Source organism: Crassostrea angulata, chromosome 7 (genome assembly GCF_025612915.1).
Source record: "Crassostrea angulata isolate pt1a10 chromosome 7, ASM2561291v2, whole genome shotgun sequence".
Lineage (NCBI taxonomy): Eukaryota > Metazoa > Mollusca > Bivalvia > Ostreida > Ostreidae > Magallana > Magallana angulata.
In genome coordinates, this window is record NC_069117.1 from 26002154 (window position 1) to 26021751 (window position 19598).

The 19598-nt window shown below is 31.9% G+C and overlaps 1 protein-coding gene across 1 annotated transcript in view; it reads left to right on the forward strand.

Annotated features, from left to right (window-relative positions):
• Positions 1–2174: 2174 nt before the first annotated feature.
• Positions 2175–19598, forward strand: part of LOC128191702 (uncharacterized) — an 87880-nt gene continuing 70456 nt past the window's right edge. Inside the window, exon 1 of the mRNA XM_052863909.1 lies at positions 2175–2382. Coding sequence (XP_052719869.1) covers positions 2342–2382 — 41 coding nt within the window. The 5' untranslated portion in view covers positions 2175–2341. The remainder of the gene's footprint in view (positions 2383–19598) is intronic.

The following is a 19598-nucleotide window of genomic DNA, read 5'->3' on the forward strand; positions in this document are numbered from 1 at the left end:
ATATAATTTCTTTTTCTTTTTCAAATATAAAGATACTAAACTAGTAAGTGCAAAAATGGCATCTGTGGTACTATGACCTGGCTTAAACCCAAACTGCGCATCGCTTATGATACCATTGTCGTCAGACCAGCGAAGTAATCTATAGTTCAACACTGTGGTAAATATTTTTGCCAGATTACTAACAAGAGTTATTCCCCTGTAATTGTTAACATCATTGGTGTTACCTTTTTTAAGAAGTGGAATTATTACACCTATAGACCAGCTCCTTGGGAAAGTACCTGCATCCAAAATTTTATTAAAAAGTCTAACTAAAACTGGTAAAAAAAACTCTTTAAATTTAACAAAATATTCATTTAACAGGTGATCTGTTCCGGCAGCTTTCCCACATTTTAATTTTTTTAATACTGAAAGTAATGTACATGTAGCTGATTACGATTACTGATACATGTAATAATTACCCTATCCCTGACCATAGTCCTTCCATTGATAAATAATTGACAGTTTAATCTACAATAGGGTTTTATATATTGCCATAAAAAGCGGGGTTCAACCTGTATGATAAACATTAGAAAGCTAATGAAATTGTTACAGAAATTCAATCCGATAAGATTATTTTCAATAACAATAATCATTTTGATTTACATTGACCGTGGATACTACATATATGAATAACGTTGTTCTCTATTCTCCCTCCTTACAAGTACTAGATTAAAATGCAATTGTATGAAAACAATTCAACTACAAGTATGTTCTAACATAGGCGTCGAAACCGAGGGGGGGGGGGGGGTGTTGCAAAATTAGACCTAACCATCAGGCACATAGCATCAGAGGGGGCCAGCCCCACCCTACTTTTTCTCGCAGCAAACATAATTTTTCTTAAATTAATTAGACTTAACTCACTATACGTTAAGTGCCTTTATGGAGAGTAAGCCAGACTCCTGTTGTTAGGGCCCTTGTTATATCCCGTGTAATCCCCTATTGCCCATATTAGGAAATTTCGGTAAAAACATGCGCAAATAATCCGCGTTACGACCTCCTTTTGCTGCTGACGCTGGCCGGGATAAGACGCATTAACCCCTCCCGCTCTCCCTTTAGCTTATTTTAAATATTTTTAAATTGTTAATGTAATACAAATTATCCCGTATGAATTATTTTATTGATATTGTAATTTTTCTTTAAGACAAATTAAACAAGTATTTTTATGTAGTTGTCTCTTGTTGCTGCTGTTGTTTTTTCGTATTTCAGATATTGATCACGTCTCACCAACAACCTGTATCACGTCATGGCTATGAGGGATTTTGGTGTTCTGCCGAATTTTGAAAGGAGTCTCGCTGCACATTCTGTTTTAGTCCAGGGTCTGCGGCCAGTAATATGGGCTCCTGCCATTTTCATTTAATTTGCTACATCATATTCTCGTGTGTGAAGTCGATGTAGTTCATTGCCATTTGTCATTGTCATTTTATATAATACAGTTTTATTCCAGGTAAAATCATTTATCATAAACAACGTCAGTTCAATATCATTTATCATTGTCTTATAAACACTTCATTGACTTATAAAACATTATCATTGACTTGATTATTGTTTTATACATATCAATTTATCATTGTTTCATTTATGTACAATAAATAATAAAGCCATGACAGGAACTGCCAAAACGTTTTCTTTTACTCAGTTCTGTCGAAATAACTTATTAAAAAATTGAAGTATCAGGAAGATGCCGCCCCCGTCCCCACATTTTCGGTAGAATATAAGGAATTGAAATGAAAATAAGGAAATGTTAAGAGTGATATTAAAAAAGTTTTAGGTATACTACGCCGCTCCCCCCCCCCCCCCCCCCCCCCCGATTAGGAATTTCATGATTTTGGGAATATTTTGTTTTCTAGTAGGTAAGATTTTTAGGGATTATAGGTATACTATGCTACCCCCTCCTCACCCCCTACGGATTTGGAATTTCATGAATTTGGAAATTAGTCCTTTATTTTTTGCTTGTCAAGATTTCTGATGATTAGCCTAGCCCCCCCCCCTTTCAATTTGCTTCCGACGCCTCTGTTTACAGCAAACCCATATTGATTTTATTATAATAAAGTACTATTAGTAATATTCCCGGCGACATGTTCTACAGAGCGAAAGCTCTGCCTAAAATTCCCTTTAATTTGGCAAGCGCTCGCGAGCAATCGCTCTGCTAAACTCGCCTCTGAAGACCTCGAACCTTATACTGAAAATACCGAACCAAAAACGTAACTCGAAGTAATGGAGAAGAAGCAAGTATGTTGCAGGGATATAGACCTTCAATGAGGACTTGATAGGAACTAAATTCTAGCTAGAAGTGGAATAAAAAATGGCACAACCAGGAATCAAGATCCCTAACGAGAATCCCTCGTAAGTTCATTCATTTTTTGGCTCGTAATCAAAAGGTAATAACCAATGTCTAAAACGAAAGTAGATGAAATTTAATAAATACCTTGTCTGTATATATATTTTGAATAGAACACAAACTGTATGTGGCTTATTTAGTAATTGAATCAGATTATAAGTTAACTCTAGATCTTATAATTTTTTACAATTACAATGTAAAAGAATCATATACATGTACATGACTGTATTAATTAAGATTGCCTTTATCTTTCACGCAACAATTCATTTTACAGTCTTATTAAAACATAACATCAACTATTCTATACCTATCCTATGGATACATTAAGGTTTATTCTTTTATTGAAATACACAAGAATTTAAAGGCCACAAGGACGTTTGCATGATTTGCATCAATTCTAATTCAAATAGCTATTATAATTAATTTATTGACGTCTTCTTTTTATGTAGATGTACTTTCGATGTTATCGTTGCATGGATTATATCTTGATCGATTAAAACTTAAAAGGCTTTAGATTCCGATGGAAAGTTACATATGGCTCGACAGTGGGATCATTTTATGAATGAACTATCTATACTACTATATTAAAATAATAGACTCGAATTTTGTTTTATATATTCTAAACGTCATTGGTACTTGAAGATTACCAATTTGTTTTTATTTTTTCTCAGTTAAGCTTTGCTTATTAATAATCCACGAAAGTTCCTGAAAAATATTCCGGAAATCAACTGGATTTTTTTGGATTTTACAATCTTGCTTTTGCGCAATACATTCACGCTAACGGGATCTTTAGTTTATGTTTCCACAATATCAGATATTTGCATGAACAAGCTTATCTTTTAAAAAGATTGGTGAGCTAGCGCTGTAGCCATCATAAAACACAGAAGCAGATTCCTAAACATTGGTTTATATGTCTGAATCGATTAATTAAATAGGATGGCACAGTGGTGTACTGGAATTGTGCTGGAACGGGGTCTCAATTTAGAACTGTGAATCTAGAGGCATGGCATAGATCATTGATATGCCTTGACTACAGTCGGCATTATCCTGTTATTAACATCGCGATGCTGATAATTTTTGACGTTATTTTACGTAACGTCAGAAGCGTTAAAATTATCAATACATAACGTTACTCTTTATACCTTTTTAAAACATCAGGATGATGCATCTGTGTAGAATATTACAAAACATAATATCACTTATGTGCATTCCAGTACTTCATCGCAAATACACTAAATATTCATACTTTGGCGAGAATGTTTCGTCTCTCTATATATACTCCTGTTATTGACATCGCGATGCTAATAACAGGAGTATATATAGAGAGCGAGAATAATTCGTCCCTTTATATATTCACTCTGAAATGGCTGGAAATTATTAGCATCGCGATGCCAATAACAGGGGTTTATATAGAGAGACGATGTTAAGAAATCATTATTAGAACTCCACGAAGGGAAGTATTCCCGGGAAAGAGGGTTTCTTTGGGGGGTCCATCAAAAAAACTGGGGCTTGGTTTTTTTTTTTGGGGGGGGGATGTCACTGTTACAGTGTTCAGTTCATCCGAAATAAAGCTGGATATTATTAGCATCGCGATGCTAATAACAGGAGTATATATAGAGAGCGAGAATGATATATATTCACTCTGGAATGGCTGGAAATTATTGGCATCGCGATGCCAATAACAGGAGTATATGAATGATTCGTCTGTCTATATATTCACTCTGAAATGGCTGGAAATTATTAGCATCGCGATGCCAATAACAGGAGTATATATAGAGAAACGATGTTCAGAAATCATTATAAAAACTCCACGAAGGGAAGTATTCCCGGGAAAGAGGGTTTTTTGGGGGGTCCATAAGAAAAAAAACCTGGGGCTTGGTTTTTTAGGGGGGGGGGGTGTCACTATTACAGTGTTCAGTTCATCCGAAATAAAGCTGGATATTATTAGCATCGCGATGCCAATAACAGGAGTATATATATAGAAAGCGAGAATGATTCGTCTGTCTATATATTCACTCTGAAATGGCTGGAAATTATTAGCATCGCGATGCCAATAACAGGAGTATATATACATGATATAGAGAGCGAGAATAAATCGTCTGTCTAGTTATTGTCCCGTTATCGGCATTCCTGTGTAATGACAATGGATTTAAAGTCCGTGCATTTAAACCTCGTCCAAATTTCACGCATTCTTCTACGGAATAAAGAGCAAGAATGTAAATTTACTCACAAACCCATCATTATCAATATAAATTATGACATTTCTTGACATATTATTCAACGGAATAAATGGTATACATTACATACAAGAAACAACTTCGCATTTGACCTTTATTCCGTAACAAAGTGGATTTTAATGATAAAACCCCAATGCCATTTTCCTTCACGGAATAAGCATTAAAGATTGAAATGGACTCGATATCCGACCTTTATTCCGTAATGAAATACTTTTAAAATACAACTTTGGTGCCTGATTCTTCATCTTAATACGACATGGATTAACATATATCTTAATATATTTTACCTTTATTCGATCCGTAGTAGGTCATTACAAAACAAAATGTTACTGTCGTTACGCTTTAAATACCGTTATGTACAATACAGAGAAACACACAAATATATACATTTTAATAGATTCAACAAATAATAACGTGAACTTTATACTTTCCCTCTTAAAAGATAATATCATAAAAGTATTACAAGTGGGCCTACAATTGACGTTAATAACGTCAACAACGTCAAAAATTATCAGCATCGCGATGCTAATAACAGGATAATGCCCTACAGGGCTATATATTCACTCTGAAATGGCTGGAAATTATTAGCATCGCGATGCCAATAACAGGAGTATATATAGAGAAACGATGTTCAGAAATCATTATAAAAACTCCACGAAGGGAAGCATCGCGATGCTAATAACAGGATAATGCCCTATCCTGTTATAAGCATCGCGATGCTGATAATTTTTGACGTTGTTGACGTTATTAACGTCAATTGTAGGCCCACTTGTAATACTTTTATGATACTTATCTTTTAAGAGGGAAAGTATAAAGTTCACGTTATTATTTGTTGAATCTATTAAAATGTATATATTTGTGTGTTTCTCTGTATTGTACATAACGGTATTTAAAGCGTAACGACAGTAACATTTTGTTTTGTAATGACCTACTACGGATCGAATAAAGGTAAAATATATTAAGATATATGTTAATCCATGTCATATTAAGATGAAGAATCAGGCACCAAAGTTGTATTTTAAAAGTATTTCATTACGGAATAAAGGTCGGATATCGAGTCCATTTCAATCTTTAATGCTTATTCCGTGAAGGAAAATGGCATTGGGGTTTTATCATTAAAATCCACTTTGTTACGGAATAAAGGTCAAATGCGAAGTTGTTTCTTGTATGTAATGTATACCATTTATTCCGTTGAATAATATGTCAAGAAATGTCATAATTTATATTGATAATGATGGGTTTGTGAGTAAATTTACATTCTTGCTCTTTATTCCGTAGAAGAATGCGTGAAATTTGGACGAGGTTGCAGGTGTCATAACAGTATTTCAAGTAACATTTTGTTTTGTAATGACCTACTACGGATCGAATAAAGGTAAAATATATTAAGATATATGTTAATCCATGTCATATTAAGATGAAGAATCAGGCACCAAAGTTGTATTTTAAAAGTATTTCATTACGGAATAAAGGTCGGATATCGAGTCCATTTCAATCTTTAATGCTTATTCCGTGAAGGAAAATGGCATTGGGGTTTTATCATTAAAATCCACTTTGTTACGGAATAAAGGTCAAATGCGAAGTTGTTTCTTGTATGTAATGTATACCATTTATTCCGTTGAATAATATGTCAAGAAATGTCATAATTTATATTGATAATGATGGGTTTGTGAGTAAATTTACATTCTTGCTCTTTATTCCGTAGAAGAATGCGTGAAATTTGGACGAGGTTGCAGGTGTCATAACAGTATTTCAAGTAACATTTTGTTTTGTAATGACCTACTACGGATCGAATAAAGGTAAAATATATTAAGATATATGTTAATCCATGTCATATTAAGATGAAGAATCAGGCACCAAAGTTGTATTTTAAAAGTATTTCATTACGGAATAAAGGTCGGATATCGAGTCCATTTCAATCTTTAATGCTTATTCCGTGAAGGAAAATGGCATTGGGGTTTTATCATTAAAATCCACTTTGTTACGGAATAAAGGTCAAATGCGAAGTTGTTTCTTGTATGTAATGTATACCATTTATTCCGTTGAATAATATGTCAAGAAATGTCATAATTTATATTGATAATGATGGGTTTGTGAGTAAATTTACATTCTTGCTCTTTATTCCGTAGAAGAATGCGTGAAATTTGGACGAGGTTGCAGGTGTCATAACAGTATTTCAAGTAACATTTTGTTTTGTAATGACCTACTACGGATCGAATAAAGGTAAAATATATTAAGATATATGTTAATCCATGTCATATTAAGATGAAGAATCAGGCACCAAAGTTGTATTTTAAAAGTATTTCATTACGGAATAAAGGTCGGATATCGAGTCCATTTCAATCTTTAATGCTTATTCCGTGAAGGAAAATGGCATTGGGGTTTTATCATTAAAATCCACTTTGTTACGGAATAAAGGTCAAATGCGAAGTTGTTTCTTGTATGTAATGTATACCATTTATTCCGTTGAATAATATGTCAAGAAATGTCATAATTTATATTGATAATGATGGGTTTGTGAGTAAATTTACATTCTTGCTCTTTATTCCGTAGAAGAATGCGTGAAATTTGGACGAGGTTGCAGGTGTCATAACAGTATTTCAAGTAACATTTTGTTTTGTAATGACCTACTACGGATCGAATAAAGGTAAAATATATTAAGATATATGTTAATCCATGTCATATTAAGATGAAGAATCAGGCACCAAAGTTGTATTTTAAAAGTATTTCATTACGGAATAAAGGTCGGATATCGAGTCCATTTCAATCTTTAATGCTTATTCCGTGAAGGAAAATGGCATTGGGGTTTTATCATTAAAATCCACTTTGTTACGGAATAAAGGTCAAATGCGAAGTTGTTTCTTGTATGTAATGTATACCATTTATTCCGTTGAATAATATGTCAAGAAATGTCATAATTTATATTGATAATGATGGGTTTGTGAGTAAATTTACATTCTTGCTCTTTATTCCGTAGAAGAATGCGTGAAATTTGGACGAGGTTGCAGGTGTCATAACAGTATTTCAAGTAACATTTTGTTTTGTAATGACCTACTACGGATCGAATAAAGGTAAAATATATTAAGATATATGTTAATCCATGTCATATTAAGATGAAGAATCAGGCACCAAAGTTGTATTTTAAAAGTATTTCATTACGGAATAAAGGTCGGATATCGAGTCCATTTCAATCTTTAATGCTTATTCCGTGAAGGAAAATGGCATTGGGGTTTTATCATTAAAATCCACTTTGTTACGGAATAAAGGTCAAATGCGAAGTTGTTTCTTGTATGTAATGTATACCATTTATTCCGTTGAATAATATGTCAAGAAATGTCATAATTTATATTGATAATGATGGGTTTGTGAGTAAATTTACATTCTTGCTCTTTATTCCGTAGAAGAATGCGTGAAATTTGGACGAGGTTGCAGGTGTCATAACAGTATTTCACTGAAGGTTCACGTCAAAACATGGCTGAGCCAAAATAATTCCCGAATTTTCCCTTGAATTCGGGGCGTTTCCGCACGCGACAGGAGCTGATTTTTTTTATGAGCTGAAAAACAATGTGTAAGAGGTCTAACTATCCCATTTTTGTAATAATGCGAGGTCATTTGAATTTTTGATGCGTGTTGTTTCCGGAGGGGGGTGAAAAGGCCCGGGCTTGATTTTCAAGCACATGTGTAACTTCGAGGTAAACAAAGTCTCACGCCTTGCTGGATGCACGTGTGTATTTTGCTAAGAAATTGTAAATGAAGCGTTGTTTAAAAAGATGTCAAGAGGATTTTTTCCAGAAGTTCGTTTTGAATTTTTAATCTGTATCTAAAGTTGTGCAATTTTGGTAAGAATATATAGTAAAATTTAATACTGTAGTGCAACCTTAAATGCACGGACTTTAAATCCATCGCGATGCTAATAACAGGATAATGCCCTACAGTCACACCTCACAGCCTTATTAGCATAATCGGAACCTTTCTAGTTTTTATATTCACGAAAGAATGAAAAAACCCGAGAAAGTCAAACCTTCGTCGGGATTTTAACGAGACCAGTCTAATACTCATGAAAATCGAGAGAGGAGTTTAATGGAAAAAGTAAGTAAATGTTTTTGTTTCTTATATTGGCAAGCTTTTAAATTATTTAAAGTTGCAGAACAATTGTTTATTAATGTGAAGTCAAAGTTTGGGGTGATTAGCCTTATCTTGTTAAATTTTGTTCAGCATGAAACAGTCTGAACAGCAATCCTCGATTTTGTCAACAATCTAAAACGTGCTAAGGAGTAGTCATTTGTCGGTAAGAACATACTTACTTACATTGTTAAACTACTCAAAAACTCTTTTAAAAGCCTACAATGCATTAAGCTGTTAAGTCTAGTACACATTTTACAAAAATGTCGATAATAAATGGTCGTTGTGAAATGTGACTTGAAAGACATGTTTTAGTATGAAATGTGTATGCAGGTGTATTATAGTCAGTTTTTACACATATTGTTACGTAGCATACGCTAAAAAATATTGGTATGTTTTTCCTAGAATATTGAGTTTGAGTCAATCATGCTTTCAGTCATTTCCATACAGAATTTCCTCGACACGTACAATGTACACTGTACATGTGGTTTTGATATCTGTATCTCATTCAAATTGTTAACTTTATGTCTTATTTATCTATTAACGATGATCGAGAGGGTTTATGATTCAAGCGTCTGCATTTGTTATGTAAATATAACATTATACGATTGAGAGTATGAGAGAGATAGACTCAGAGAGAGAGAGAGAGAGAGAGAGAGAGAGAGAGAGAGAGAGAGAGAGAGAGAGAGAAATTACAGTGTACATGTAATTGTTATTGATTGCCTTGCTTCCATGAACCATATATATATATTTCAATAATGCCACATTGCACTAGAAATATTGCTGACAAAGATGTTGAGAGAGATCATGGAGAGAGAGAGAGAGAGAGAGAGAGAGAGAGAGAGAGAGAGAGAGAGAGAGAGAGGAGAGAGAGAGAGTATGAAAAGCCATAACAAATTTATTGTTATATGTCATTTCCCACTTAATGAGTTGTTATAGCTGTTATCATGATAATGTTTTGACCAAGTCTCAGATACTGCATGTGCCCATAAAAAAGTGTAATCTAGGACACACCCTTTTGTTTTGATAATGACAGCATTTAGCTTTGTAATGATAGCTAGTGTATCTTTTTTCTTCTAATCTACAGATTTACCTGCGGCTTCCAGATGATCTGAAGATCGGGAATATAGAAAATATTGTCAATTTGATATTGCTAATGACCCAGTCATGTCTGCTGAAGCCCAGAAGGTACTTCTTTGTCATGTAATAAACTTACAACTTGTCTTCCATATGTAGATATATTTGGTTTAAGCTGATTGAAAGCCAAGCAAGGTCTAAATAGCTACAATGTCTTGTGTAAAAGGGAAAGGTTTATATGGGCATCTTGTTGCAAATCTGCTTGATTATCTGTAATTTAAGGGGTAGGGAACCTCTAAAAGGAATACCAGGAGTTTGAAAATATTATAAACTTTAAGAGATGTGTTTTACACTCTCTGAGAAAATGGGATTTGCAGAAATCCCATGAATTTCTTATGCTGGAAATATGTTTTCAGATTAGTTTTTGTTATTGACGCAATCATATTTTGGTGTACATATAATGTTGATAGTTGAAACTCATATAGACAATCATATGTTACATAAGTGTTACATAAGTGTTTATGACTTTGATCTTTGTTCAATATATTTAATATCTTTCTGTCCACTGGATATCTAAATATCTTTGAAGTTACACCATTGAAGTTACACATTCATTACATTTATCATGTGTGTGCAGAATTGATTGAGCCAGGTTTCCTGATGTTGTCATATAAGTGATACATTGTACTGCTTTAAAAAGTATATATCACTTGTGACTTACTGGTATATTAGTACATATTTCATTTGTAAAATCATTTGACAAATTTAAAGTGTCTTGTAGTACTGAAATGTTTTTATGGCTTTTAAAATTACTGAAAGTACACGCACATGATGCAACTATCTTTTGACGCTGTATATATATATAACAAAAAGAAACCGTCAGCTGGGTTTAAAATTAGTGGCAAAATGATGTAATACATGTATGTACAATATTAGAAAAGATTACATTGTTAGTAATTGCACATTCCATAAATAACTTCATTGAATATATACATGTAAGTATTTGATGACTGCACAATGTTTGCAAAAATTACATATAATTCTCTTAACACTTTATGTTTATTCTATTTCAGTTTCCAGACCATGACATTAATGAATATTTCTTGAATGGAATGCATGAGGATTAGAATGGAACCTTATTCTGCCTTTTTACCAACTCACACCATCTTTTCAAGATTTATGGAGCCAACCACAGAAGAATTTGTTCTATACACATCATTCATAACATTCTTATTTATGTTACATAACGTTAAAGCTATACACGCTATAATTTACGTCAATTTTGAATGACAGTGAAAACGCATGTGTTTGTCTACTTATAAAAGTTATCCTTAATCTGTAAAGTACAATGGTGAATTCCATCTCGTTACAAAGATATAGATTTTTAATTGTTTATTTTCCTGCCAGGAAAATATACCTTTTCATGAATATTGATGAAGGAAGAGCGAAACCGACCTCATTGCGCATGTCCGCGGAGAACTAGGTGGTCGTTATTGTTTGCCTAATTAAATATCCAACTTGATTTTTAATATGCTTAACAGTAGTTAATTTGAAATACATACATGTATAATGAGTAAAATACGTTTTGTCATTCACGATACCCTTACTTCTGCATTAACACTTATAGGATCTATAAATAGCACATAGGGGAAAAACACAGGTGTACGTCATTTTTTTAAAGGAAGTATTCATATCTACTCACAGGCTTGTATTTTTTTCTTTTGTTTGTACTCGTATATCGGACAAATTTATGCTTTACTGAAAATATCCTTTCCTTTGTGATACTATCACAATTATGAAGATGTTGACCCTTCACCAGTTGTGGTATGATAGACTAAATTTAGCTGTCGATATCACGTGATAGATTGATATTCACAAGGAGGCATTACTTTCCTGGGAGGAAAATAAATATTTTTTATTGTTTAATATTTGATATATTTGTTACGTGATCGAATTGAGCAGTATAATTAACAGCATAAAGGTAACTTTTATTAGTAATCAAACACATACATTTTCCCCTTTATTCAAAATTGACGCAAATTATAGCGTGTATAGCTTTAAATGTTACTGGATGAATTGTGTTCACATAATGAATACCAGCAAACTTTTTATCAAGTGCACTTAATTTGTATTTTTCCTACCCATCCATCTAACATATGTTTTTATATAACATATTCATATACATGTAAAATTTTTGGAAACAGCTATTTTTTTTAAATTGGAATTTAGCCTTACTATTTTATTATTAGGTTTTTTTAATATACTCTTTTGTATACAAACAGAACAAAAATACTTAGTTACAATGGGAAATGGACATAATATATATAAAAGTGTCTGATAAAAGTATAGGTCTTGTTCATGAACAGAAGAAATTGACAGAAAAATATTCAGTTTTAGCCATGAAATACAAATATTAATATTTTTTAAGAATATTATTTAATCTAAATAAGTTATAAAAGTTTTTTTCCTTTATTCCAATGTTTGGAAACAAATCCAATATATAATTAAAATTGCTGTACAGTATATCCTATTGATTCCTATAATATATCACTTTAGTTTCTTGAACAGCATGTTTATTACTTCTTTTTTCTTAAAATGATGTATACAAGGTCATTAATTTATTATCATTATATTCAACTAGATACAAATAGGCCTTCTGCAACCTTTTCATTGTTTAAATGGTATGGAGTTTTAATTACCTTTCATATGAAAAATGACATCTAAATCTTATATTGCTGTACATTATATCCTATCCATCTAATGTATCACTTTATTTATGTTGAACTTTGTGTCTATTAGTATTATGATTTTTTTAGAATGATATATGCAATTTCATTAATTTATTTTTCATTTTAAGGAAATTCATTTTAAAAAAGATCTCTTACAACCTGTGTATTTTTTTTCAGTTTACATAACACAGTGTATTAATTGAATGTAGTTGTGTAGATTTATACAGTCATGTACCTACAAGCAATATACATTTAATATTCACCAGGTACATGTAGCAGCCTACTATATTTGATAAATAAATGTACTTCTTTCATGCCTTTTTCATGCCTTTTACTCATTGTTATATGTATTATTTATAATTAAAATACTTTGAAAACTTTTCTCAATTTATTTATTTTAATAAGATTAAGAAACGGACTATATATATATAGTTAATGCACGTTTTCAAGAGTTGTCTCTATTGGGGACAATAATGAGTGCTCCCCAGGGTTCATGACCCTGAATATTGAGTAGGCTGTGAGGTGTGACAGTGACTGTAATTTCAATTTCGAGGTGAACATTTTCAAGAACATTGGTACTGTTTTGTAGCAATCGTATCTTCTCGGGCCTTTCCGGTGTAACGAAGAATTTTGACCCGGGTTGAAAATTGACTCATTTTTTTAAATTTGCTGGAGAAGTGTACAAATATAAATAATTCTAAAAAATTACAATACGTCATATTATTTAATTTTGGTTTTACGTTCACCCTGTAAATTGAAACTTTGATATTGTTCATTGTAAATTTTCTCCAAGTCGAGTGGGTGTAAATAAAAAAAAATTACAGTATGTCATATTGAGATTTTTGTGTTTGCACCCACTCAGTTTGTTAAAACTGTGACTATCTGAATTTTGTATTCACACCCATCCAGCCAATAACAGTTTACAAAATGATGAAATGCTAACATGATTGTACTCTTTCATGAACAATGCTGTAGTAACTATATCTTGAAAGCCGATTTTTGGTGTTTTATTTGTTCCGTTAATATAACTTCTGATGTAACTAAATATCATCAAATCGCTAATTCTTGGTATTAGCAATTCTGCTTCATGATCGAATCTGTAGCAAGTTAGCAACCTAATTTTTGTACAGGATGACAATAGAATTTTGCTTTAAAGTTTCTAAATTACTTTGGTCGCAAAAAGAAGATGGGTGAATAAGGCATGTTAACTGCCTATACGGGGAAAGATAAGATACTATAAAATTAAGATATGAACAAATATCATAATTTCTTTCTAAATTCAAAACATCGATTTATAACCTTTAAATATGTTAAATATTTAGAATAGGTTGATTTAAACTGGCGTATGCGTGTCAAAACCTCCAAATAGTGTCATTTTTATAACTTCAATGCCTTTTCTTTTATAGAGTGGGTCTGGGCTCCATATTTTTCTCAAAGTCTATATAAGATTTAAAGGAAATCAAATCGATTTCAATCAACAAAAACGTGAAGAGATGACCCACTATACTCTAAAAATGTCATTTTGTATCCCAACAATTGAACGGTTTAGAGAAATACTACAAGTCCGTAAATTCGTGGTTGAAGTTGCATTTAGCATTTAACAATGAAGTTTGTCGTGACTGATATGGCTCAATGGTTAGAGCACCATACATTAGGTAACATTCAGGGATGGGGTAATGGTAATTTGTAATGGTAATTGAGTGTAATTAATTACAAATTTTGATGTAATTGAAAGTAATGTGTAATTGGCCAATTTTTCAATTACATGTAATGGTAATTTAATTAATTACTTAAAAAAAAGGCATGTAATTCCAATTACTTTTCAATTACTTTCAATTACACACTGATGTACATATAAATATGAAGCTGTCCACTACCCATTGTTCCCAACACTATCAATGGTACAAGATCAAGTTAGAAAGAGTAGTTAAAAAGCATTAAACTATTATAATATAATCGTATATCATACTAAATATTTTTCAGAATGAATTTTTTTCAGTGATTCAATATTTAATCATAAGTTTCCCAAATTTAATTAAGTACATGAATTTGATGATTTGCTTGATCTCTTTTTTTTTAAAATACTTATTTCCCTTCTTATTAGAAAAATTAGTGTGTCAATTATCATCGAGTTAGATTAAAACATCACTGTTTAATTTACGAACAAAATCAGTGTTAAATAAACTATCAAGTCATGCAGCCTAAAATACATAGAGCTCAAATGCATGGCTTCCAAGTTTTTTATGCCTAACATGTCCACAGGGTGTGTTCCCTTATTGCAAACATTTGATAATTAGGTAGAGGACAACAGGTGTGAATTGTGTTTTGATAACAATTATAGTCTGCCCTCTACCTGAGATTAACCTGTACTTTGGCATTGTATTTACAAAGAAAAAAAATAGTGTATAAAAATGCAAAGGAGAAAGTTTTCATTTAATAGTTTTGCATGCAGGAAATACTTGAGTTGAAATGATAGGTGTAGGTTAGGGGGTATGATTTTCAAATGTTTATTGAATTTTAAGGTGGTATGAGACACCTCCATATTGTGACTACCGGTACCTGCGTTTTGAAATAAACAATAAAACCAAATTAATATTTTTTCTTTCCAAAAATTGTTACTTATCAAAGCAGTTAACAAATTCTCAAACAGTGTCTCAAAGTATTTTGATAATGATGAAACTTTATTCACATTATAGACATACGTCCTTAGATGTTTATGTGTTGTAAATAAATCATAGTTTTATTAAATTTTTATGAATTTCAAAATGTAATTTGTAATTTAATTAATTACATTTGCAAAGTAATTGTAATTTAATTAATTACATTTGAAAACTCTTGTAATGGTAATGGTAATTTAATTGAAGAATTTAAGCAAGTAATCGTAATTTAATTAATTACTTTCCATTGTAATTGACCCCATCCCTGGTAACATTATAGAACTAGCGTTTTTAGGTTGTGGGTTCGATACCACCAAAACTTTAGAATTTATTTTTTTTCTTATCGTTTGATAAAATATTTAAAAGTGATTGTAGTTAGAAATTGTGCTTTTATAAACATGTAATATAACATCATCTAGTATATTTGGTTGGAAGAAATTATTTTGAAATTGTTTTTACAACAAAAACAAATGGGCATTTGCGCTATCTTGTTCCCCCACCTTCTTTATCATAAATTTACTAACAGTAATTGTTTTTGTCAATAAATTGGTAAATTGCATTTTTTGAATAGAAATAAGTAGTGGAAGATCATACAGCAGAATTGGAGTAGATGATTGGCCTTCCTATCACAGCCACCTATATTATTAATTTAATTTAAACATGTTTAATGTGTATATTATGTGTATATAAGACATGAGGTACTTGAATATTAAATAATTATCTGAATATTTATCATATATTATTGTATGACATATTGTTGGTAGACATGTTCACTCACACCTATATTAACAAACATATCACCTTCATTTATACCTGCAGAAATGAGATTTTCATGATCCAGCCCATTTGAAAAGAACAATAAATAAAAGGGAGCTGTATATTAAGTAAATATACAGGACTGGTATAATACTTAAATAGGTTTATACAGTGTACCTTAAGAGAATCAAAAACGCTTTGGAGATCTAATATAAGTATAAACATGGGAAACATTTTTACAATTTTATCTATATGTAAAATCAGAACTACCATAAAGTAAATAGTTCATATAAAATGGTGCACTAATGTCAATAAGTTGTTTAAAAAGTTCGTCTCTTTGTTGAGTGTATCTTGGATATCCAGGGGAAAAATCACATTTCCTTCAGATTCAGACCCACAGTATAAACATCGACTCACATCAGAAAAAAAAATCCTTAAATAAGTAAGCTTTACTAGCTTTATTCCGTAATTGACGTAAAATAATATTTCCTATTGTCTTAACTGAAAGGTTTGTAAGCTCTAGGTATATTTTGTGTTTTAAGTTTTGACTTAAAGAAAGATAGAGTTGATGAAATTTTCTTTTCTGCATGAAGATTGTTCCATAATTTACATGTAGACGGAGCAAAGCTATTGTAATAAGTATATAGTGGTAGATAGTAAGAAAGCTAATTCGATATATGATTATATGCGTGTTCAGTAAGAAAATATGATTGAATTCAAACTAACATATCTTGTGGTGCTAAATTATTCTTGTAGAATATAATTAGTTTACGGTTATCCCTGCGAGATTGCAAGGTTTCCAAATTAAGCTCATTATATAAAATAAGTTTAGAAGAATTAACTCTGATCCCTGTCACTGTCCTGGTTGTTTCAATTTGTACATGTTTAAGCAATTCGGATTTTTCCTTGATACAGCTGCTCCAAACAACATATCAATCAGTTGTATACTTTTCGCATACTGTGGTTTCATTAATATTCAACGGCATCAATTTTCGTGGATAATGTGAAAATCACAGTTTCAAGTCACAAGGGGGGGGGGGGGGTGGCGTAGTATATATCTTATTTTCATATCAATTTTTTACATACTCCCAAAAAAGTGGGGGGGGGGGGGAACTCCATGATAATTCAATTTTTTATATGTAAATTTTTAAAAAATTGATGCTGCAAGAAAAAGTGGGGGGGGGGGAGGGGGGGGAGGCCCCCCTGGCCCCCCTTGATGCTACGTGCCTGCATTTAATTTCGTGGACCAACTAAACAACGAAATCCACGAAAATTGGTATTCAACGAATATTGGTGAAACCACAGTACCTTTTCATGTATATACCAATAATATAATTAGATCAACCATCCTCCGACTGTATATTTAGATGCAAACCTACTTTTGTTTAAATTGATACCATTTTTGTTGTAGAGGGTATATGTTTTTAATTTTGAGAAAATATATTGCGTTAGTTGCCTGCGTTTCTAATTTACAGGTAAATAATAGAATTGAAAACTCAAAATAATAGAAATAAATTGCATTTTTAAGAAGAACTATGACTGTATATATGCAGAAAATTGGATGGTTCTTCAATAAAGTTAATCATACAAGTTTATGAAAAATTATTTTTAAGTCGTAAAAAATTAAAAACATGTATAAATATGTATCTGCTGTATATATACGTATAAAAAAAACAGTATACATGAAAAAGGATAAAAATATGACAACTATTCATTTATTATTTTGTCAGTGAAATATTCTGACTTCTTCAAATTAAGCATAGGTATCTGACATTATATCCTTTTGTCTTGATATAAATATATATACCCTTTACCCAATAAAGCAGTATAGAGGTTATATATTTTCAATTATTAGAAAACTATACAACGTCAGGTGCCTGTCGAATAGAGCTCTGTTGAATTGCCTTAAAAGTGACGATAACGGGCAATGTTTGTTAGATATATTTATCAGAGATTGTGACAGGTTTAAACTTTAAATTCTGTCACATGAGGGAATGAAAACCATGTCACCTATGTAAAAAATTATGCTAGCCCTACTCGCCTGCTCCATTCCGAAGCAAACGGTCATCTTCTTAGCTTTATTTACACAGTATTGTAATAATAAATGGATATCATATTTTCAATCTAAAAACCAAATGATTAATTGGACATATCAGCCTAAAAGAAATTAGCCACGTACACATATGTATCGACAGTATGTACATTTTAACACTAAAACTTTCAAATATGTGCATGATTGTACATTTAAACGGTGTAGAGTAAGTTCCAGTTCAGATCAAAACTCTGAGGTTTGGGTCAATTCTCAACAGGATCAATTTTCAACGGGTCGAGGTCATCAGAGTTTAGAAAAATCTTTCTCATACCGTTGAAAAATGACCCCGGGTATAAATTTCACGATTTTGATCTCAATTTTCAACGTTGAAAAATGACCCCCCGGGTCAATATTCAACATTGAAAAATGACCCCCGGGTCAATTTTCAACCCGGGTCAATATTCTTCGTTACACCGGCAAGCTCGAAAAACATATTAACCGAAGTTGTTTTCCGAGCTTGAAGAAATTTAAGATAAAGCTAGCTTTTTATCATTATATTGAAAATAACTTTGCATTATAAGACCTACTGTTACTTTTTGACATTTCATTTCAAAACTTCATGTGAAGTGATAAAACGAAATTCAAATACAGTTTATCTGCAGTAGTACAGTATTCCCAGAATTCCCTAATATGGAGTCGAGCATGCGTATTCCAGTGAAAAAGACTGACGTAGTTACTAGCGCTCGAGGGCGCTAGCAATAAACTCAGAAATGATAATAAAAATACGGGTAAATTTTCATTGTAAATTTGCTATATATTCTGTTCATATATATTATATAATGATTTCTTATGAGAGAAAGTATGAAATAACAATTAATATACATTTCAACTAAGTACTTGCTTTTGTCTTCGTGATGACAAAAATATTTGATTACATGCAAAAAAAAATTCACATAAAATTTCTTAAGAGAGTAAAGATAGAAATTCAATATGTTTTATCGTAAAAATGAAAAATGTCCTACAGACCCAGTTTTACGATAAAATGCGTTCCGTGTATTGTCTCTGTAGCAAAGATAATACGTGTACGTTGGTAAAAAAAAGTGTTGAATTCTGCCATTACATGGATTAAAATTATTAGATGAAAGGTATTTACAGTCTCAAAAAGGTTTATTATAATGAATTTAACTGTTATTTTCAAGGCAACTTCATTAATTTTCTCTAAAATCGTTCCGGAGCGATATCGATTCTGCAATTTTCTGCTACATTACGGGTATATGGAATGCATTCTATAATAGTGGTGAGGGCCTGTCCCGAGACACGGTTATATTATTCAAACTAAGGAAAGTGTAGTGAAACTAATAGCATTATAAATGTCAATAATACGGTGTGTCGATGTACATCTATTTCGTAAATGTCCGATATGCAATGTCAACCCGTGCAAGTAAGCACGGGTCAAAGTCTAGTAATAGTTAAAAACAATGTTGAAAAACAAATATCGTTTTGTATGTACATGAATTAAAATAAACAGAATGCAATGCCTGTTATGTTATATGGCTTCGTCTTCTTTCAAGAATTGAAAATTTGTAGGCTTTTTTTAATAATCATTTGGACAGA